We start from the raw sequence: 20377 nt of genomic DNA, 5'->3' as shown, positions 1-20377 counted from the left end.
GACGCCATCGGGGGCATGTGAAACACAACTCACCGACTAGGCTGACCACGAACCAACTCTGTGCTGCATCCGCAAAGATAGAGGACTTCGACCACGTCCACGCCCATGCGACTTCCCATCTCGACCCATGCCCAATGTATGCGGAATGTAGCTTGCGCGTGTTCCGGAGACGTCTGTTTCGCTCGACGATCGCATCCTGTATCCAGTCTACGAACATCGGTCGATTTCAGTAGGTCGTGCCCGCCAAAGGATGCGCACCTATTGTCGTGAAGTCTTCATACTTCCTACAAGGAGCAATGGCGTGTTAGCTGGGAGCGCAAGAGCCACGGAAGCCGACAGCAGCTGACTGGATTCGCTCGTAATCTTCGTCCCGTTCGTCCGGGGAGCCATTGTGGTGGTACTCGGTCGCTCGTTCACGCGACATGCATGCCTATGAGCTGGTTTTCCGTTCGAAAGATAGACACTCGCACGACTCGTGTCTTCTGTGAGCAGTGAGCTCAGAACCGAGGACGAGACGTATAGCGTGTCACGGTTGAGTCGCAAGCGCCTGCGCAGCGACCCCTTTGAGGCGCAATCATAGCCTTCAGCGTTCTGACCGCACGCGTTCAAACGCTCAATTCACATAGCACGTACACAGAAACAAATAAACATGAAATATTCATTCTGTAGCACGCAACACTCTGGAGATAAACGTCGCATTTCATAGAAATCACCCGTCGTCCACTGGCAAGTCCTTCGCGGCTGAGAGTGAAGCAGCAGGTGTGTATGCTTGTGCGCGAGCAAAGTTATCTACCGTCTATTTGCTCATCCCTGTACTGCCTGTCAGATTGTCCAACCTCGCACACACAATGCTACTCACCTTCGGCAACTATTCTGTACTCGAATGAACAGCCAGTCCACTGCTGCTCGGACACCGGTCCTTGTGACGGAGTCAACATCTCGCACCACATACAGGAGCCATACTCACCCTTCCAGTGCGGATATGCCCATTACATCGAGACTGGCAATCCGGTCTCTGCGGTGTTCTAACTCAATCTCATCCCCATACCTCCGACGAGCCGCATCCTGTTTACTCCGATACCATTCTTCGTAGTCATTCCGGATCTCTTCGCCAGAGAGGCTGTGCGGGCTGTCCTGCTTATTCGCGAGCAGCAGCAACGGAACACCGAGGATCTTGGGATTTGAAAGGACGTTGTCTTAGGACCCTTGCTCAGCATGAGCACACAGCAACAGTCGGGGAAGCGATGCGACAGACACGTACCGAATACTTCCCAGCCTTCGCCCAATCTCTCTCGGTCCTGGGCGTCCAGGACGAAAACGACAGCATGGCAATCATCGTAGTAACGGTGCCATATGGAGCGAATACCCCTTTGACCGCCCAGGTCCCAAAACTGCAGGATGGTAGACGGTAACGTTATCTTACCCACTACACTGCCAACGTCACTTATAACACCGACACTTGCGACGTATATACGTACTGTTCTGACCGACTGTCGGCGCAATCTTGTCCGAAGGAAGGCCTGGAGTGTCACTGTATAGGGTCTTGATCTTCTCCAGCAATGTCTGAGGAATTCCGTTAGGGACTTGATACGAGACAAGTGAGGTAAACGCGTACTGTCTTGCCAGCGCCGTCAAGTCCAAGGATAATCACCGAGAACTCCTCCTTTCTATGAGGTCTAAGCTGCAATTTGCGTTCACGGAACACACAGCACGAACCTAGTGAAATATTCGTAGAACCCTTTGAGGAGATGATACATGGTTACATTGGTCTCTGCAGACAAGCGCGGCGCGAACACGTCCCGCCACAAGCGGGACCCAGCGCTCGCAAATGGCCGAACTGCGCACGTGCCCTGCGGCCCTCGTCACCCCCGGCGAGCACAGCGACCACCACACCCTCTGAACGCTGCCCGCCACGATGGGCGTGTTGACTTCATACTACACTTATGGTTTGCCAACCTTTCTGGTGACTATAATAGGTCTCTACCTTCTCTTCACTGGTGAGTGCGCGTATCGCAGCTGTACCGCGAGCGGTGCTGAGCATGATACTCAGGTTCCGGTGAGGCCTTCAATGTCGGCCGTTTCTTGGAAGAGACAAGCCCATATGCTTGGGCGGCGACCGGCATCGGCCTTTGCATTGGCTTGAGCGTGCTGGGCGCTGGATGGTGCGCTCGTTGTCTGATACTTCGCAGTTGGGCTCACCTTACCTCGCCTCGTAGGGGTATCTTCATTACCGGGTCGTCCATCCTTGGTGGGGGCGTTCGGGCTCCCCGGATCCGAACTAAGAACCTCATCAGGTATGCAATTCCATTCCGATGGACGACGCAGTCGCCTGACTCACCTGTCCAGTATCATCTTCTGTGAAGTCGTGGCCATCTACGGTGTCGTAAGTTTGCTTGCTCGCAACATGATCCTGTCCCTCTCCTTACACCACACAGATCATTGGCATTGTCTACTCCGCGAAGATTACGACCGTTCCCGAGGCGGAGCTCTATACCCGCGAGAACTACTTCACCGGTATGATCTCGTGCATTGACACCGCCCGTACATTCTCTAAACATCCGCGGCCCATCTGCAGGCTATGCGCTTTTCTGGGGAGGGCTCACCGTAGGCGCGTGCAACCTCCTGTGCGGCGTCTGCGTGGGTATCACTGGGTCGACGGCTGCACTGGCCGATGCCGCCGACCCGGACTTGTTCGTGAAGATCCTCATCGTGGAGGTATTCGGGAGCATCATGGGTCTCTTCGGACTCATCGGTACGTCTCCACCACCCCTTGAAGTCGCCTTCTGAGATGCTTACGTGTGTATCCCTTGCAGTCGGACTGCTCATGATTGGCCAAGCGGGTGAGTTCAAGAGCGGAGGAACCGTGCCAGTGGCGCCTGCTGTCGCATCGCCCTACGTACATCGATACGTCGACTTGTGATCACTGTCTTAGGATAACTTAATGGAAGGCTGACAATCAATGTCCTTTTGCGCGTCCTCTCCGGCAACTCAACTATGTGCGGTGGGAACTGGGAGTGATACACCGCGACATCCACTGACAGAGGTAGACGTGAGTCTCTTGATTCATGACCGCGGGAGAACGACAGTAGATTCCGGCGTAGGATTGTGTCCGGATCATGAATGATACAGGTTGCGTCTATTACGTGGTAAAGAAAGGTATCGAATCAAGACTCAATGTTAACGATACAGATGCCTACTACAGGATGTTACAGTTAAAGAATTTGTGGTTTGTGAATACAGTATCTTCCAAGAGGGTAGTGAGTGTGTCGTGAGCAGAGCATGATAGAGCGTAACGAGAGCTATATGACAGCGAGATAAAACCAATGTTTCATGCAAAGTGAGTCTCCAGTCCAACACCCAGAGAATTCGTTAATACTTGACGCCCTCGAACCAGTTCAAGGGTGGCGTCCTGAGAGGAAACCCTTCAGGCGAACAAATGATAGGGCGATCTGTAGTGTTGGCGCGAGAATGGCCGTATGGCTGCACGACGACAGATGCCGTCTCCACCGTGCAATCGTCCTTGAAGAGATCCTCCTCGTCCTCAATGTCTTCGTCGTCATCCGTGGGAGGACTGGTCGACGATGCGAGGTCGCTCGTCATGACTCGGAGCGCCTCAATGTCCTCCCGCGTGAATAGCACCGGGAGTCGCTCGCGCGGGGCCCGCGACTGCAACTGAGGCTGGCTTGCAGCACGTCTAAGGTCAGGCACGGGGCGGAACGGAAGCGGTAATACGGGGTTGAGCTGCGACTGCGTCGCCCGAATGGGATCCCTGGGTCCGCGAAGCATGTGCGTCTTGCCACGGCTTAGGAGATGAGTGGGAGACGTTCGGTGCATCGTGAACGACGTGTCCACGAACACTTGGCTGTGATCTTCGACAGATCCCACATCGAGACCTGTATAAGTTAACGGATCAGTGACTAATACGAATGACGCTTCCAAGGTAGGACCCTGACCTGTGAGGGAGACGTTGAGACCTTTCAGGGCATCGTCGAGCTTTTTGAGGAAGGCAGGAGACGTAGACAAGTCCGCCGAGGGTGGAGAGGACTGCGGCGAGGAGTGCGGTGTAGGTGGGCCGGGCGAGAACTCTGACAGTTCCGACAAGTCTGATTGAGTTGAGCGCCGCTCGTATGCACCACGTCTCTGGGCCACACCGCCCATATGCTTTCCGATATCCGCTGCCCATTGGCCAATGTCGACCCCTTGCTTCTCAGACCTCGGAAGGATGGTTTCATTGGTACCAGGACCTGAGGATACCTGTCGGATGCCTAGACAGCGATGCACGGTTGTCAGGCCGATGCTAGACAGTGGCAACATGACGGAACACGGCGCACCATAATTCTCATCGTCAATCGTGGTTTCCCATGATGATCCGTGTGGTTTCGACACGGAGCCAATGAGAGCCGCATGTCTGTCGGAAGAGGCAAGGGGGAAACGACTGTAGGAGGACGAAGACGAGGAAGAGTTGCATGCCGGCGGCGAACCGCAGAGTTCCGCTCCGGCATAGTGGCCCTCGGCGCGCTGCTGTGAACGGCTATGTATAGCCGAACTTCCACCTATCAAACACCGAGGTTGTGAGCATCCGGTCCCTGAGGTGGAATGGGGGGCTGGACGTACACGGAAGGCTGTCAGAAACGTCTGCGTGTCTGGTGACTGCCCCTCGTTGCTCCGCGTGCCTGTACTCGGAAGCTCTCATCTGGGCGCTCTCGATACTGGCCCGGGAGCGCCGGACGACCTCCTGCATCGATAGTGTCAGAGTCGAGTCGCAACGCAGTGCCGAGGTGCTGCTCACCCTCACTTCCGAGTACAGGGACTGGGCGCGAGACTTGTATCGGGATGCTCGTGAAACGACCTCAAAGCTCAGCCTCTCCGGGCTCTGGGCAAAGTCCGAGAGATCGTCTCGTTCCACCACAAGCCTGTGGAAAAGCAGGTGAAACTCGGAAGTCGTAGTATCGTGTGAGCTCAACGTACCCGTCGTTCATGGTCTGCAGATCCCATACCTCTGCGTCGGAGAGTAGCCCCCGCTGCGCACGCATGCGAGCCAGTGCGTCCTCCCTGTACCTCTCGCCTTGCTTGAGTGACTCTTCGAAAGTCGCTTTCCAAAAGTCCCGCAGGTCCTCGATGGGCGAGCGCGCGCTGACTGGCGATTCACTGGACGCTGTACGAGAACGACGAGGAGAGGTGGGGAACACGAGAGTGCTGAGGTATCTCTTGAGAGCCATAGTCTCATGGAAGAGTGAGGAGAGCAAAGGATCGCAGAGGCCGGCCTGCTTTAAAGAGTATGATGGAGCATCATGATGTCTGTGCTTCTAATAGATGAGTAGGCCAACTGAGGTCACACCTCACAGCCACGACACACGTCAAGTCCGTTGTCCAGGCCATGGTGACCGCGTAGCAGAATACAACGGGAAGGGGCCCGGCGACGCCACGTTGGAGCCTGCCGTACGTTAGCGTGATCCAGTGTAGGCGAGTATGGGTCCCATCGTCGCCTCGGAAGAACGTTCCTGAAACAGACTCAATTTGCTTCCGCGAAGGGTCGGGGTTTCGATCGACGGGCCTCGTTGTTCAGAGCCGCCCCGTTGTATGGGCCAGCAAATCAGAACGGGCGCATCGAAAATTGCTCGGTGTCGTTCGCAACGAGGGCCCCTTGCAAAGAACAAGGATGCTCGAATCAGGAACACTCACACAATACGACTTGCCAAACTGGGATTCGTGAGATATCCACGGCCGAAGCGGCAGCACGGTTGTAGTCACATCGTGACGGGCCTACGCCGTACAGTGACAAGTGCGGCCGCGGCGCTGTGCTACGACTCCGCTCTTCCACGAAGTTGCGTCGATTGGCAGCTCGAAGAGCCTGAACCGTGTGCTGAATCTCAGTCCGTGTCAACTGGCTGGCAACCTGGAAAAAGGAAATAGCTGCCTGCGTGCGCGTGAACCTTATGCGACTCGGACCTGCGTTGCTTCCAGTGCGAACTTGGCGGACACTCACCGGACCATGCATGCACGTAGAACGGAACCCACGTTGGCGAGCCGTCGATTGAGGCGTTGTGAAATCTCTATTGGAGCGTTAACAACATCGCATTAGACAACGGTAGCATTGGGCCATACTCCCCAAATAGTACGTGCGAATGGACCATTGCGCCATGCCTACGTACCCGCAGGCTTTGATATCACGACCGTACTTGCACGGAGCAACCGACAAGGGGACTCGCGTACCTGCCACGACCCTTGCCATCGACCCGTCGGGGTAAGACCACGAGGCAATAGCTCGGAAGACCCAAGACTATCACGGATGTGCCTGACGTTCACGCCGCCTTATGCCTTCCTGACAACATTCACTTCATGCATGCCGTATGAGCTCGGACCATTTTGAAAAAAAGGATTGACGGGTTTCGATTATGGATTGCAGAGGGCGACGGCGGCTCGGCGGCGAGTCTAGAAAACGGCTGATAGTGGACGACTGCGCGCGGCACATCGTAGTTATCAGCGTTTACAAGTACTCGCCCACGGAAAGGAAGCAGTGACCGACCTTATGTAGCCATAAGCCAAATTCCCTGCGAGTCGCGTCAAGTTGGCCCAGTCAATACTACACTGGCAGTGGTACAAGAGAGGTGAAAATGCAGTCGTATCAGTAGCAAACAGTCTAGCACCTCGTTATTTTTTATACCCAGAAGTTAGGAATGGAAAAGTCGGAAGTGATAGGTCGACGTTGGGTCTCGGACGTTGGGTCTCGGACGTCTTGTTCACGTTCAACGTTCACGACGACGACGCGTCCCTGACGCGGTCCGTCACGCGTGACCTTCTTGTGACATGTCGCGTTCTGTCGCGTTTCCCTCCGAGTCTTTGCTCCTGGCTCCGCCCGCAGTCTCCTTTTGCCATTGGCCTCCTCGAACCTCAGGCATGCGCGTCCTCTACCACCGTCTTCCTTGACCATGCATTGAAATTGCTGCAACGCCAAGTTGCTCTAATAAAGCCCCGCTAGCGGTACTTGTCCAGATCACATAGCAGAGTTCGTCTGTGGCATGTTGGCGAATTCTCAACTCTGCGACGCTCGCTGTTCAACGTCATGCATTGTGCTGCGGTGTCCTACTCCTTCCTGGCATCTCATTTCTGTCTATGTACTGCGCACGCAGCGACCCGGATACGGGCCTACGGATGTGGCCCAATCCAAAGACAAGCTGAGCCAAATGATTACCGTGGCGTGTAAGTTTGCCTACCAGGCAACGTACCTCGTGTTCTCACTATCATTACAACGTTAGCTTGCTCCTACTCGGCGCCGGTGCCGGAAGTGTGGAGTTTGAACGTTTGAACAGCCACATGGAGGTACGGGTCTGCGCAATCGTGGGCTTCAGCCAGTGCAGCTGCAGTGTCACAAATGATGGGTCCTCAGTCAGCTCTGCTAAGCTGAACGTTTTGCGTTCACTTACTGATCGCTACAAGGCAGTCCCTATTAGGTCGCTGGTATGTTTACGTCAGTATTATGTTCAAAGTGAGCTTTGTGGTACTGATCATCAGTGTCCTTTAGTATGGCGGGCGTTTCAGGCGGTGCAGTAACATCTTGGGTGAGCAGCTGTCCCTGGTATACATATGTGCACTCGGTGAGCTGTGCTCGCCGCGAACGCCTGCGTAGTCGTAGAGCCACCAAAGAGCACAAGTGTTGTGTTTGATGTCAGTGGTGCGGGGCTGCAGGGAGACATTGTAGAGAGATACAGATACTCTGTCTGGAGTTTTTTTTTCATCTTCAGGCGTCCAGTGCAGGGCCCATGCGAGAACCAGCTGCGTTTCGACCCCACGCAGATCTTAGTGAGTACGTTCAAACCTAATAAAATCATTCCTGCGGAACGCTGACTCCATTGACTACTGCTGTACGCGGCTGCGGTGGCAGGCCAGGTCGTAACCGCTGTCGGAAACATTACCTCTCCTGATGTCGTACAAACCACTGCCAATGGATCTCGGAGGTGATCTATAAGGTCACTTCGACATGTACTACACGCTTCACTCCGCATGAACTGGAGCTGCTGTCCCATTAAAGACGCAATTGAAAGGTACGTGGCTCGGTCATCCCTTTGTTAGACGTTGAGCACTACGACGTATGTAAACGGGACTTGGGTCAGATGTCTCTAGAGTACGCGTACAGTATGTATGCAACATCTAGTACGTCAAACTGTGATTGGCATATAATATAGAACACGTACACTCGCCGACCTCTTCAACGATTTGTTCGGTCAGGATTCTTAGGACTTCCCGACATGCCGACCTTGACCAAAGTGTAGATGGTAGCGGTAGTATGATATATGACACGTATAGTACAGTCATTAGAAGAATCATAAGTAAGTCGCTTAGAGATTAGTATGCCAATCAATAAGTGAGTAAGTAACTTCGTTAGATGGTAAGTTAAGGAAGTCAGTGAACTACTGTAATAGTGGAACTCTGAGGCGGATCAATTAAGCCGGTCACGCGTCACGGCGCGATCTCGCGGGAGTCGAGTCCGCGCGCTGCGCAACGCCGCGCAGACTGCCGCGCAGTCCGCTACAACACCTATTTGAAGCGATCTATCATTCTGCGCCGCCCCAAGCTTCACCTCAATCTACCACCATGTCGGGCGACGCAAGCTCCCAAGAACACCCAGCTACGCATGGTGCGGCATCTCCATTCGATCGCTGCACTGCAATGGTGGCATTGACGCGTGAAACATCCCGCCAGATGCCTCAGCAACCGCCACAGATACCTCACTCAACCTGGGCGCTGACCCTGGTGGAGACGAGGAGACTCCTGAACTGCCACCTCGCCTTGATTCTCGCGCTGAAGCATCCGTAGCTCCGTCGACCGAGCATGGTCCCGAAGCACCCGCCCCGACGGAGAATGAGCATCCGCAAGTCGCGTTGCTGCGAGGGATGTTCCCGGATTTCGATACTCTTATCCTGTATGCAACCTTCATGCTCGACTACGCGCGAAGCTCTGACCATTCGCGTGCATATAGCCAGTCCGTGCTCGAGTCCGTCAACTACGATCAAGACAGCGCGATCGATGTCTTGCTGGGGATGAGCGATCCGGACTACGTATCGTCCGCCACTCACGAGCAGCCTGTACGTTTTCTTCACTGTGGCTATGCTATATGTTCCTGATCCGTGTCGTGTTTCAGCAACACCACGACCTCGCCCTCGACGAGCAGCTCGCTCGGCAGCTTGCTTTGGAGGATCAGCAGCAGCAGCACGCGTCGGGCCAGTCATGGCCTCGGAGGAATGACGTGCCTTATCAACCAAGGCAGCAGGGACCTCAGGGACCACAGCAGCAGCAACAGCAGTACGTGACGGGGAACGAGCGCGGCGACCTCCAGGAGTTCCAGGAGACACTGGGCAAGATGGCTGAAAGTGAGTCCTTGATTTCTCCGTAGCATGTTCTAGTTTCATTTGCGACTGGTCGACTGACGTGCAACGTGCTGGGTAGGTGGTAAACGGACGTTCAGCTCGATCGTCACAAAGGCGAAAGCGAAGATCACAGAGTTGAACGAACAATACAACCAACGGTGCGCATACATTCAGCAGGCTCCTTCAAGTGCTCATGTGAAGATCAGGTCGGGCCAACCCCCAGTCAATCAGACCAGCCAGAGGGGCCCCGCTTCTTCATCGCAGGTCGACCGACACACAGCATCGCAGGCCGTCGCACAGCAATATTACGGCTCCAACAACCCTAACGCCCCGTACGACGTGCAAACACCGCCGGCCGCACTGTACAACCAGCAGCCCCAGTCAAGCACTGACGTCCGGGGATACGACGTTGGTTCTACTGGTGAGCCCGCCAACTGCATTATCCGTGATGCCGAATTGACTTGGGGGCACTTCGTAGCATCTCTACCTTCGACGCCAGGCGCCCGCACGTCGAGCCCACCAGCGACAAGCCGGATATCGATGTCTTCGCCCCGTCCCTCAGGTGAGGTCCCCCAGCCGCCGCGGACGTCTACCGGTAGCCCCATCGACGCAGGTAAGCCTTGTATTCCAGCCGTTCCATGCCGTTCTGCCCTACCCCTACCCGGCATGTCTTACACTCGCGCCCGTGCCTGTTCCTGAAAGCCACAAGAACGTATGCTCACAGCCGCGTGGCGTTGACAGCGAAACTCGGACTGCTCCCGAAACGCCCCGTGTCGCTGCTGATACCGCAGTCGACCACCGGCGCGGGGGCGATGCAGCGCCAGGAGAGCGAGGACGAGCTGGAGTATGTGGAGAACCCGTTTGAGGAGGGCGAAGGGAAGCGTTAATGCTGAAAGTTGGGTGGAGTATTTATGGATAATTTGAGATGGGATGGACTGCTGATTAGTACTTGTGTATGGAGTATGTGGGCGATGTTGTAAGATTGGGCGGAATCTTGTACCGAAACTACATACTCGTCCGTGACATTGAGGTCGATACTGAGCTGCTCCACGTATTGTCATCGACTTGGATGCTACGCTACAGGCAGCCGTGCACTGCTGTCAGAACACATTGACACGTTGGAGTTACACAGAAGGTTGTACTGTCGTTGCCTCGACCTGTACTCATCAGCATCGAGCCCTGTAAATCACCTGTACAACCCACATCACCGTGATGAGGCACATCGTGCACTCAGAGTTCACATGCGTTGCATGATGTCTTACAAAAGGGTCAGAGGTGTGTGTAGTGGGTAGCTGTGCACTGGATCCATTTCGGTTGGGAAGGTCAACGAGTTGCAGTTCTTCGCCAGACAGACCGAGGAATAACACTGAGGGCATTGGAAAGCGCGGCCCGATACCCACGTCAATTGAGAGTGCTTGAGTGCTTGACGGAATGATGATGGCAAACTCATATTTCTTCCTCTTTCCGTAGAGCAGATGGGTACTGTACACGGGCATTGATACGTCAGGTTGGGCCACCGCCAAACTGTTTTTCTTTGAGAAAGAGGTCTTCTATTTGCCGACCTGTATCTTCAGGTCTATCCACAGTGTGTCCTATGATCCGCGGGTCATGGAATATCTCAAAGTCATTCCCACCCTGAGGAAAATGTTGTCTGTACATATGACTACGAGGGGCGACAAACGTCAGATCACATACCTCGTGCGTCTTGTCACCGAAGTAGTGAATCTCGCTGTACCCTTCTCCCTCGAGATGCCTCAGCGCGTAAGTCTTGTCCCATCCACGAGGGAAAACGTCGAAGGAAGTGCGCCCTCCGATCGCGCACACAAGGTTGTAAGAAGGAACGCAGCCTTGAGGGCTTGTATCATCTTGAGCGTACTTGATGGACCTAGTCGTCGTTCGTGAGCTCCAACGTGTTTGGCGATGCCAGCAGACAGCTAGCCTTGTCATACTCGTCGAACATGTCCTGCTCCTGTGTTCTACGACTAAGATAAGTGACGATGCGCGGGTGTCAGATGACCCAACTCTGAACTGACGTAGTGTTGCGTCCCTGCGGACAGACGTTGATCAGTCCATCGCGAAATTCCACAAAGGTGCCTCTGAGATGTGCACGCTGTCAGCAATTGGAGCTTAAACGGTAAGCCGAAGATCACGGACCTCTTGATCGGAATATCGAGGTCGGCGATGTACCGCAGAATGAAATTGACTAAATTCTTGTAACGATCCTCGCCGATCAGATCGACGAAGCGTTCGTGCGGCAATTTGAGTCCTCTCTTATATGCAATGAGGCCGCATTCAGCGAACACGTAGTCAAAGTCCTCTGAAACTACGCTCTCGTTAACATGGACTTCAGACTATATACGGATAGAAATTCACCCTGAGAACCCAATTGCCAGCAGAGCTTCCTGTAGGTCGAGCCTCCTATAAATCCTACATCCATGACGCGCGCAGCTGTCGGAGTGTAGCCATTGTAGATGGCGCAGCCACCTAAGTATCCACCAGTGAGTCGTAGGTGCCACATATAGAGTTTCGGGGATAGACGAGATACTTGCTCCTCGAGGGGGGGTCACAGTGCCGTCCACGTCGAACAGTGCCAGTCGAGTGTGCTTAGATGGCATGTAAGACGGTCTGAGAACGCGACGTGATAGATAACACAGCGAGGCGGTTTGGAACGAAGTTAATCGCAAGGCCATAAGTATATCCGGTAGCCAAACCTGACAGCTGCAGCGCTGGCTCATTTCGGGAGGCCTAAGTGACAATGCTCAGTAGATGAGGGCCTGCCGCCGCCAGCAATCGAGATAACACACATACCCGTGAGCCTGCCCTGAACGTGAACTTTGAACGTTGAACTCAGGAGTATAAAGTGGCGACTCAGACAAGACTCAGACCGTGACTGAGCTGGAATGCGACATGTCACGCGTGATGAACCGCGTCGTGTCTCGTCGCGACTATGCCCTTTTGGAATTGTCACCTTTCGTTGCTGTCGGTATGTTGAATTGAATGTCGAACCGTATACTGCTGTTCCACGTCAAACGCGATAGACCATACCCTCAGTTTGCTTCAAGTACAAGATGCCTGCTTTGCCTCACACTTTGGTTTGCGTGGCTATCGACTGGGCAAACCATATATACCTCGCCGCCGATAGAATAGTCGCACGCACGCAGGATTCGGACAGCTCTGACAGCCACTCTCTGTGGCAGCTGCTCCGAGGAGAGATCACCACCAGGGGACACTGGACAGTGTACAAACTCGTATTTTCTGTGTGTATTCGCACAGTGCGGTACCAGTTATCGTCGTTGACACTTCTGCCAGGAACCACTCGGGCTCGCTCACCGTTGTGAGGCGTAGATCCCCGCGCGCTGCGTACACGCGTCGCGAAATTGGTCGCGCGAGACCGCCAGGAGTCTGGTAAGTTTCTACGCTTGCCAACTTGAACAAGTACGTCGCAAGCATCAACATCGCTGTGACAGGGGGTGGTCCTTCTGGAATGGCGTGCTTCATGATCCGGTGAACATCGTTGGTGACACATCTAAACTCTAGCGCTGCTGATTGACTTGAATCTGTTTGCGCATCGGCCTTGGCATAGTGCAAGGGGCCGAAAAAGTATGTACATCCCGTGCACACGGTACATCGTGTACGGAAGGTGCATACGTATGTACTTGGCAGTTATATGCCGAGGTCGTGGGCTAGTATAATCTTTTACAATGTGTTCTTGTCATGTATCCGAGTGAGTGCCACATATGTATTACCCGTACATGACTGACTATGTATGCGGAGGTTGGCGAATCCTGCGATATGTTAGGAATATTTACGGATGCGTACGTGGGCTCTGTCTATCAATCATGTCTGAAAGGATCGGCGCAATCCGATAACCCGCAGGTGTGTACGTAGCAACGTTCTCCACAAATCGCTGTGTAGTTGTTACATTGACATGCTAGAATATGTTGCACATGAAGCTGACAGGTCTTCAGTGCGCCACTGTGCGGTCTAGTGCGGTGCCACCTCAATATCACTGGGGACGGTGGAGACATCAACATAAGGTAAACATGGCGGAATGCTAGTCATCCGCATGATCGTGATACCCTGATGGCGAAACGATAAGCATCGACTTATATGCTCGCTACCTTCACGCACCCGTTTGAAGCCCGTCATGAGGAGATTCAACTTCACCGCCAGGACGACTTGGTCTCGCCTGCGACTGGACCGCAAGAAGGCTCTCAAGGCGGCGTCGGGAACACTCGAAACCCTTTCGGAGATCGCTCAATCAGTCCATTCCAATTTCACCGCTGATACCTGTGGTGAAGAATATCATCGAGGCTGCGCAGGTGCAGTGATCAATCTCTCATTGCCGTCCAGCACTAAGAACAACGACAGTGTGCGGTACAAAATGAAGAGGACTGTCTGCGCCTGACAGAACGTAGCGTAGACTTGCTGTCGGCAATCATCAATGAGACCGCTGGAATGCACGAAAGAACAACGGCCAAGATGAAAAGTAACCTTGACGTCTTGCTCAAGTACGTGTTCCAGAACCGGATGTAGTGCTTTCAAGACTGATAGGGGTTCAAGGACCCTAACAGAAGTAATGGAATTCGTTCAACAACAGCAAAAACGGTCGTTCGGGAGGCGGTTCATCAGTTCCAAAAGTGACGAGAGTCAAATCGTGGATCTCCACTCGCGAATCGATAATGCTCTGACTACTTTTGGTGTACGTTGTCACTGCATCTATCTATCGAGGCAGGTTCTGAGCAGCGAAAACAGCTGAAAGCTCATATAGCCGTTCAAGCGAAGCTGGACGAAATATGTCGTATGCTTGAAGTCGATGAGGCCAGTAAACTACCAATGTTGATTGGCCCGGACATGTGCTGATCAATCTGTAACAGACCACGCCAGAGGCGTCTAGGTAAGGAAGTAGCCGAGGCAAATATCCAATATTCACATCAACTTCGCAGCAGCAGCCCTCAATACCTTTTTCTAGTACCAGGTTACCCGCTCGTCCTTCCATCTTCTTTGGGCGCGATGAAACTCGCGAACATCTCGTAAAGATGCTCATTGGCGAAGAGTCGGCGCGCATCGCGATCCTGGGACCAGGTGGCATTGGCAAGACCTCTTTGATACTGATTGCAATGCACAGTGATCCTGTAGAGGAGACCTTCGGGATGCGCCGGTTCTTCTTCAGATGCGATGCTGCTTCAACTCCTCAGGGTCTACTGTCTGCTATAGCTTCTGAACTTCGCATTTCTGGAGAAGATCTGCTCTCCAAGGTCATCGCCTACTTCTCTTCCATTGTCGGTCCGACACTCATCGTCCTGGATAACTTCGAGACTTCTTGGGAGCCCTTTGAGACTAGGCAACAAGTCGAAGATATACTGAATCGACTTGCATCAATTCGTTCTCTCGTATTGGTCATCACTCTGCGTGGATCCGAACGTCCTCTTGGTCCAGTATGGACGCGACCTTTCTTGCCCCCTCTAAGGCCCTTGGACCACATCGCAGCAAGGTTAACCTTCTTGCTATCTCGGACGCTTCCCACGACGATCCCACAGTGGGAGCCTTGCTGCGCCACCTCGATAACGTCCCCCTCGCCATAGCGCTCATGGCCAATCTTGCTCAGTACGAGTCCACCACGAGCCTTCTGGACCGGTGGGACGCAGAGCACACGAGCATGCTAACCCGTGGAGTCAAAGATCGCCTCTCCAACCTCGAGATCTCGATCAAGTTGTCCTTGGACAGCCCTCGTATGCTCAGTGAACCCGACGCACGGGAGCTGCTCAGCCTATTGGCTTATTTGCCGGATGGCGTATCGGATGCGAAACATCTCGGGGACATTGCCCCTGCTCTATCCCATCCCATGCGATCCGCTGCCACGTTGAAGCAAGTGTCGCTCGCATACAGCGACGATACTCGGTACCTAGCAGTTCTCGCCCCAATCCGCATGTACATCAGAGAACACCATCCGCCCAATCGAGACAACCTCGCTGCGATGCGGCAGTACTACGAGAGCCTTGCGGATACTGCTGCTGGCATAGAAGGCGGGGAGAACGGCAGGGCTGTTCTGCAATTGCTCATCCCTCAGATCGGGAATATCCAGGCCATCATCGACGACAGCCTCGATCATGAATCGACGCCTGGTGGCCCGGAAACAGTGAAACTCGTACAGGCAGCCATTGACCTGACAGATCTGTTCCGATACACCGGGCTCGGTTCGTTGTCCTCGCTGGTCAAGGCTGCGGCGGTATGCGCAAAACGTGGCGAGACCCTCCTGTGGGCAGAGTGCACCCGCCATCAAGGAGAGCTGCTATATAGCAGATCCCAGCGGGACGATGCTACAGAGGCATTCCACAAGGCACTTCGAGTCTATCAGCAGCAGAGCCATCTTTCGGGACAAGGGAGGTGCACGATGATGCTAGGCATGCTCGGAAGCCAGGCAGGTGACTATAAGACTTCGGCGGGGCATATCGAAGCCGCCTTAGTGTCTATAGGGAAGGACAGGATGCACTAGGCGAGGTGGGTCCCCCGTCCAATTGAACTGCCTGACCTGAACCTTCTCCCTTGACTAGGCGGATTGTCTTCTACGCCTTTCTCAATCAGCTGCGTGGAATCGGGACTACGATGTGGCTGAGCCCATGGTACGACAAGCACTACAGGTGTTGTAGAGCATCGACATTACCGTGGCCGAGCTCGATGCGAATGGCTCATCGGATTCCTTCTCTACGACAGCCATGCTGACTATGACGACGCACGCCGCTTCCTACTCACGGCGGCGGAGAAGTACCATAAGTGGACGATGCGACGGCGAGGCAAATTCGCTTCGATCCTTGGCCGCTTGTCGTCGGTGCAGTATGAGTTCGGTGCCGCAGGGACTTTCTCCGGAAAGCGTACGATATGTACGCAGGGTGAAATGGAGATACGGACAAGCGGATTGTCTCCAGGCTCTCGGCGAACTTCAGCTCGCAGTGGAGACATCACGATGCCGGAGCAGATTCATCGCTTCCCGCGACCTCTACCAGGAGCTTAACCAAAAGGAGGCAGATTTTCTGTGCCCCGCGCTCGGCGATATTGCACTGTCCCTCAGGACCGGAGGGGGCGGTCGCGCAATATCAACGGTCCGGTCTTGAGTACCTCCGAGGCCGATGTGGCGCGCGTCGAATGCTGCCTTGCTCGTCTCGCGTGCACGAAGGTCGGTCGACGAAGCCAGGGATCTCTTCGCGAAGGCTCTGTCGCGGTTGGTTAGTCAGAAGAACATGGCCGCAGAGAAGGGATGGTGCATGGAGGGGCTTGGCGACGTCAATATGGTGACTGGCCTGACGATGAGGCCGGTTGCAATTCGAAGCTGCTCGCCAGCAATACCGAGAGGCTCGTGTGTTGCGCAGGGAAGCCGAATCAATTCGGAAACTCGGAACATCCGGATGAAGGCGTCGGCCTTTGTAGAGGCAAAGGGATTGTTCACGGAGGCCGTCAGGCTCTTTAATGCAGCGCATGATTCTGAAGGCGCAGAAGCCTGTCGCCAACAGATGAAATCATTGGAAGGCAGCGAGACGGGCTAATGGTTGTAGTCCACTGGTTGCCATTATGTGAGGTCGAAGGGAATACGCCGTCTGCGTCTGCCAGTGTTCGACGCATTTCGTATTATATATAGCAGAGTAACGCCAGCGAGTGCAGAAATTCTTCAAAAGAGGAACAACTATGTAGCACAGTGGCGATGTGTTGCACGAAGTCCATTCCGCTCACAAGCCAGCGAGTGTCTTCAGACGGTCGAAGTCTGGCGTGCCCAACCCAGTGACCTGCGTGCACAATATAGCGTCGAAATAAAAGACAAGACGTACAACGTACAGGGTCCCAACCAACGGCCGCGTCAAACCAGTCGTGTAGTTCGAGCACGCGTAGTTGTTGCCAGACGTGATGTCGGTGAAGCTCGACGAGCCGGTCGATACAAGAAGGGATTCAAGAAACCCAAAGGCGGTTTCCCGCGGAGAGCAGCTGGTCGTTCAGGAGCGAGATTATCGCTGCGAAAACAGGGGCCGACGCGCTCGTGCCATTGACTTGCTGCTCCTGATTATCGTGAATGATCGTGTAATACTCCGCGTATGCGGCAACATCCGGAAAACCGCGTCCAGTCCCATTATATAGGCCCGAGTTAGTGCTGCCCAGGGAAGAGACGTATGCGGAAGTGGCGGGACCTGGTAGTCTGGTGCGCTGAATAGGTTGGAGAATCCGCCACCGGAGAGCGTAGCGCTACCTCCGGGACGTTGTATGTGCCTCCCACGGAGGTAACACTGATTTCATTGTTTAGTGAAGGCCAGTTACTAGGAGATCCATCATCACTCACTAGGGACATGTTGATGGGAACGTAGGAACAAAAGTAGTGCATGACTCCGCCGGGGAATCGGGTAGTGCAATCCCGAGACACCGCCGTCCCCGCTCGGGAAGATCAGAGAAACACCACGAGCCCCCAAAGCTGCATACGCGTTGCACAGCGTACTGCATATTTCGCATCAGCAAAGCACGTAGATGATTCTGAGCGGCTGCACGCACGTTGCTAGCTTCTCGGAGACCAGGTTCTCGTCGAGCCCATAACTCGTGGTCACCGTCTGGGGCACGGTAGTGAGATTAAGCATGTAGTACGCAGCATCCAACAGGTAGTTGACGAAGTCATCGGACGATTCCGGGATGATGCCCGTGGACACGAACGTCGTCGGTACGTTTGTCGCTAATCCCATAGCGTATTCGAGATCCAGGGTCTATGGTGCCCATTCAAACAATCAGTACGTCATACGCCTGACATGATGTTGTGGTGCATACGGCTTCACTCTGACCGATACTACTGTTCTGAGGGTCGGTTCCGTTGTCCAGCAGGTGCAGGCTCCACGTAGTCGAGGAGTTCATGTCCGGGCGGTACGTCTCCAAAAACTCCTACATGGTAATGTGAGCGTACTTAGAAGCTTAGACGTAAGCACTACGACTGACCGATAGATCAGCTCTTTGTGGCCAGTCATCATCGTACCCACAGATAAACAGTTGACTAGATTCATTAACGGCAGGCGTAGTTGGGATGTTGTACAGATACTGCAAGCACGCAGGAGTAATGGCAGTGACATTGCAAGGCGACGTCGCGGTGTCTGAGGAGCGTTTGTGCTTCCCGCGAGAGTGTTGCTGCGGGCGAGATCCACGGCTGTGTACCGACCTGTGTGAGACCTCCATGACAGCGCTACTTCCGTATGGATTCGGAAACCTGGGCTGCAGTTTAAGCAGATGTTCACGTATGACATATTAAATGCTTACGCACGCCACGGTCGGGTGGATCAATTCGACATGATCGGCCAGATCAGGGGGATCGAGTAAGTGAGAGTACGGACAGCGTCCGTCCCGGTATCCTCGTGAGTGAAGACCGAGAAGTTTGCTCCAAGAAGGTCATTGGCCTGGCTGACAGGCAATTGAATTGCCATCCATTGTTCACCTGGCGAGATACTGCTCGCGTTCAAGCCATTCTCGCTCAGCCATTCGTTCACAGCCGAGACGCTCTCCGGCTTGGCAGCAGTGTATACTTCGACCTTGGTCCCGAGTAAGTCACACTGCAGGCAAACTGGAATGACAAACTCACCTCTTCTTTGGAGAGATACTTGCCGTATTTCGCACTAGATGGAGTACTCACGTCGTACAGAGCGTTGATGAGACCTGTAGTGTCGTTTTGCACCAGAGCCAGGCGCAGATCGAGTACAGTGTCAGCAGATGCGGATCCGGTAAGGCTGTAGCCACTGGGTATGGTGTCCCTTTTCTCGTGTACTTGGAGACTTCGGCGCGCTGGTGTACCGAGAGCCGCCGCTGTGAAAGCGGCGGCCACTAAAAGGCGAGATATCATAGCACAATGCCTGTAAAGAACGGAAGAGGACGCTCGTACGCGCCGAGATGTGGGGGTGAATGGAATTGAAACCCGGGGGAATATGCTCTCGCTATACTTATAGTCTAAGGCGACGGTGTACAATGCGCTCACGGAGCGAGGCTACAAGCGGGACGGAAAAGAAGCAGCACGATCAACGCGTGCGCAGCCCGCCATGTAGTAAGGGAGCCGCAGGCCGTCCAACCCTATAGGACGAGACAAGCGCATCAAGACGATCATTGGGCGGTGGAGGAAGTGCTTCTTCCGTGCAAGCATCGTTTGTCATGCGCTCCCTTAAGTACCGGGGGCGCTGGACATCCAGGCCGCACTTGGTTTCGATTGACGTTGAGGTCAGTATTGTATATATCATTGATGCGATCAGTACTTACACTTGCGAGTGTCGGCGGTGTGCTCGTGTCAGAGTAAGCCCTAGGGATCCGACTCCGCAAAACCCACCGACAGGGAACTCAACACATCACCTGAAGCGCGTCCTGGAGATTCCTCGTCTCCGTAAGTATGTGGGGGCCATGTGCATGAGTCGCAGGTACCCACGGTCCAAGGCTGTGCAACGTCTGCCGTCCATACCGGCATATAAACATCCTTCAAGCTACAGACTGATAAACCCCATCACTGCGTCATACGTCGCTATCGCTGCTACTCTCCGCTCTGGCTGTTCGCGGTAAGCGAACGCCCTGTATTTCGCTGCCTGTAGGCGGTTCAAAGACGTATCACGTGACCGCGTTGCGACTCAGGCCAACGGATCGAGCTGGTGGGAGGCTGGCGCAGAACAATATTGGTGGGTTGCTGACAGCGGTCAGAAACCTGAGCCAGCCGCATCTGCCAGGCTGACAGTCCAGTCGGGTATATAAAGACCTCGCAAACGTACCGAGTCGCCAACACTCCTTTCCTTTCCTCCCTCACCTCCTTCCAGTGGTCCTGTCATCTGTGAATTCCAAGCATTCGGTGCGTCGCCCCATCAAACATCAACCAAGGTCCCATACTCACCGGTCCGCGCAGGCGAAGGTAAGTAGTCTCCGTATGGTCTTGTGGTCTTGTGGTCTTGTGGTTCGTGGTTCGCGGTCCGCCTTCCCTTATGTACCATCCACCCATCGCGCCTGTCATACCCCTCCTACCTGTCCAC

General features: G+C 54.2%; 8 protein-coding genes across 8 annotated transcripts; 4 read left to right on the top strand and 4 right to left on the bottom strand.

The window, feature by feature from the left end:
- Nucleotides 1-629: 629 nt before the first annotated feature.
- Nucleotides 630-1758, bottom strand: B0H18DRAFT_1049452 (P-loop containing nucleoside triphosphate hydrolase protein; the record flags this gene model as incomplete). The annotated part of the gene is made up of 7 exons (XM_048030907.1): nucleotides 630-810; nucleotides 860-919; nucleotides 968-1196; nucleotides 1262-1426; nucleotides 1479-1563; nucleotides 1616-1667; nucleotides 1717-1758. Coding segments are annotated over 7 exons (658 nt in total), but the record flags the coding sequence as incomplete, so codon positions are not given.
- Nucleotides 1759-1861: 103 nt separating this feature from the next.
- Nucleotides 1862-2985, top strand: B0H18DRAFT_1049446 (ATP synthase subunit C-domain-containing protein). Its single transcript, XM_048030906.1, has 7 exons — nucleotides 1862-1997; nucleotides 2051-2162; nucleotides 2217-2294; nucleotides 2347-2383; nucleotides 2436-2514; nucleotides 2576-2752; nucleotides 2814-2985. The coding sequence occupies exons 1-7, from the start codon at nucleotides 1916-1918 to the stop codon at nucleotides 2918-2920; spliced, it is 672 nt and encodes a 223-aa protein (XP_047885943.1). The 5' UTR covers nucleotides 1862-1915; the 3' UTR covers nucleotides 2921-2985.
- B0H18DRAFT_1049442 (uncharacterized protein) lies at nucleotides 2986-5636 on the bottom strand. Its single transcript, XM_048030905.1, has 6 exons — nucleotides 4969-5636; nucleotides 4790-4913; nucleotides 4615-4735; nucleotides 4332-4553; nucleotides 3954-4265; nucleotides 2986-3893 (listed from the first exon to the last, which is right to left on the bottom strand). Exons 1-6 carry the CDS (start codon nucleotides 5217-5219, stop codon nucleotides 3370-3372), a joined length of 1554 nt encoding a protein of 517 aa, XP_047885942.1. The 5' UTR covers nucleotides 5220-5636; the 3' UTR covers nucleotides 2986-3369.
- A 1209-nt stretch (nucleotides 5637-6845) lies between these two features.
- On the top strand, nucleotides 6846-8263 carry B0H18DRAFT_1049437 (uncharacterized protein). The gene is made up of 8 exons (XM_048030904.1): nucleotides 6846-7200; nucleotides 7257-7458; nucleotides 7523-7559; nucleotides 7628-7695; nucleotides 7725-7800; nucleotides 7883-8042; nucleotides 8112-8133; nucleotides 8184-8263. Exons 1-6 carry the CDS (start codon nucleotides 7064-7066, stop codon nucleotides 7957-7959), a joined length of 597 nt encoding a protein of 198 aa, XP_047885941.1. The 5' UTR covers nucleotides 6846-7063; the 3' UTR covers nucleotides 7960-8042; nucleotides 8112-8133; nucleotides 8184-8263.
- A 242-nt stretch (nucleotides 8264-8505) lies between these two features.
- On the top strand, nucleotides 8506-10481 carry B0H18DRAFT_1049429 (uncharacterized protein). Its single transcript, XM_048030903.1, has 8 exons — nucleotides 8506-8635; nucleotides 8701-8920; nucleotides 8978-9083; nucleotides 9140-9368; nucleotides 9445-9523; nucleotides 9572-9786; nucleotides 9844-9978; nucleotides 10107-10481. Exons 1-8 carry the CDS (start codon nucleotides 8593-8595, stop codon nucleotides 10250-10252), a joined length of 1173 nt encoding a protein of 390 aa, XP_047885940.1. The 5' UTR covers nucleotides 8506-8592; the 3' UTR covers nucleotides 10253-10481.
- Nucleotides 10482-10674: 193 nt separating this feature from the next.
- B0H18DRAFT_1049420 (eukaryotic phosphomannomutase) lies at nucleotides 10675-12100 on the bottom strand (the record flags this gene model as incomplete). The annotated part of the gene is made up of 9 exons (XM_048030902.1): nucleotides 10675-11000; nucleotides 11061-11212; nucleotides 11298-11341; nucleotides 11399-11461; nucleotides 11520-11688; nucleotides 11739-11767; nucleotides 11806-11849; nucleotides 11915-11990; nucleotides 12018-12100. 9 exons carry the CDS (start codon nucleotides 12098-12100, stop codon nucleotides 10869-10871), a joined length of 792 nt encoding a protein of 263 aa, XP_047885939.1. The 3' UTR covers nucleotides 10675-10868.
- A 1369-nt stretch (nucleotides 12101-13469) lies between these two features.
- Nucleotides 13470-17253, top strand: B0H18DRAFT_1049404 (uncharacterized protein). Its single transcript, XM_048030900.1, has 15 exons — nucleotides 13470-13589; nucleotides 13618-13687; nucleotides 13737-13876; nucleotides 13929-14067; nucleotides 14121-14177; nucleotides 14312-14803; nucleotides 14860-15831; nucleotides 15852-15866; nucleotides 15920-15988; nucleotides 16018-16205; nucleotides 16255-16425; nucleotides 16479-16522; nucleotides 16554-16654; nucleotides 16775-17145; nucleotides 17195-17253. Exons 1-14 carry the CDS (start codon nucleotides 13513-13515, stop codon nucleotides 16904-16906), a joined length of 2667 nt encoding a protein of 888 aa, XP_047885938.1. The 5' UTR covers nucleotides 13470-13512; the 3' UTR covers nucleotides 16907-17145; nucleotides 17195-17253.
- B0H18DRAFT_1216493 (peptidase S8/S53 domain-containing protein) lies at nucleotides 17231-19234 on the bottom strand. The gene is made up of 8 exons (XM_048036670.1): nucleotides 18961-19234; nucleotides 18716-18910; nucleotides 18327-18425; nucleotides 18162-18272; nucleotides 17895-18100; nucleotides 17689-17840; nucleotides 17599-17635; nucleotides 17231-17547 (listed from the first exon to the last, which is right to left on the bottom strand). Exons 1-8 carry the CDS (start codon nucleotides 19216-19218, stop codon nucleotides 17304-17306), a joined length of 1302 nt encoding a protein of 433 aa, XP_047885937.1. The 5' UTR covers nucleotides 19219-19234; the 3' UTR covers nucleotides 17231-17303.
- Between the last annotated feature and the right edge of the window lie 1143 nt (nucleotides 19235-20377).

Source organism: Fomitopsis serialis, assembly GCF_022376445.1.
Source record: "Fomitopsis serialis strain Sig1Antser10 chromosome Unknown B0H18scaffold_194, whole genome shotgun sequence".
NCBI classification, from domain to species: Eukaryota; Fungi; Basidiomycota; class Agaricomycetes; order Polyporales; family Fomitopsidaceae; genus Fomitopsis; species Fomitopsis serialis.
The sequence above is the reverse complement of the archived record's forward strand: the minus strand, read 5'-3'. Positions and strand labels throughout refer to the sequence as shown.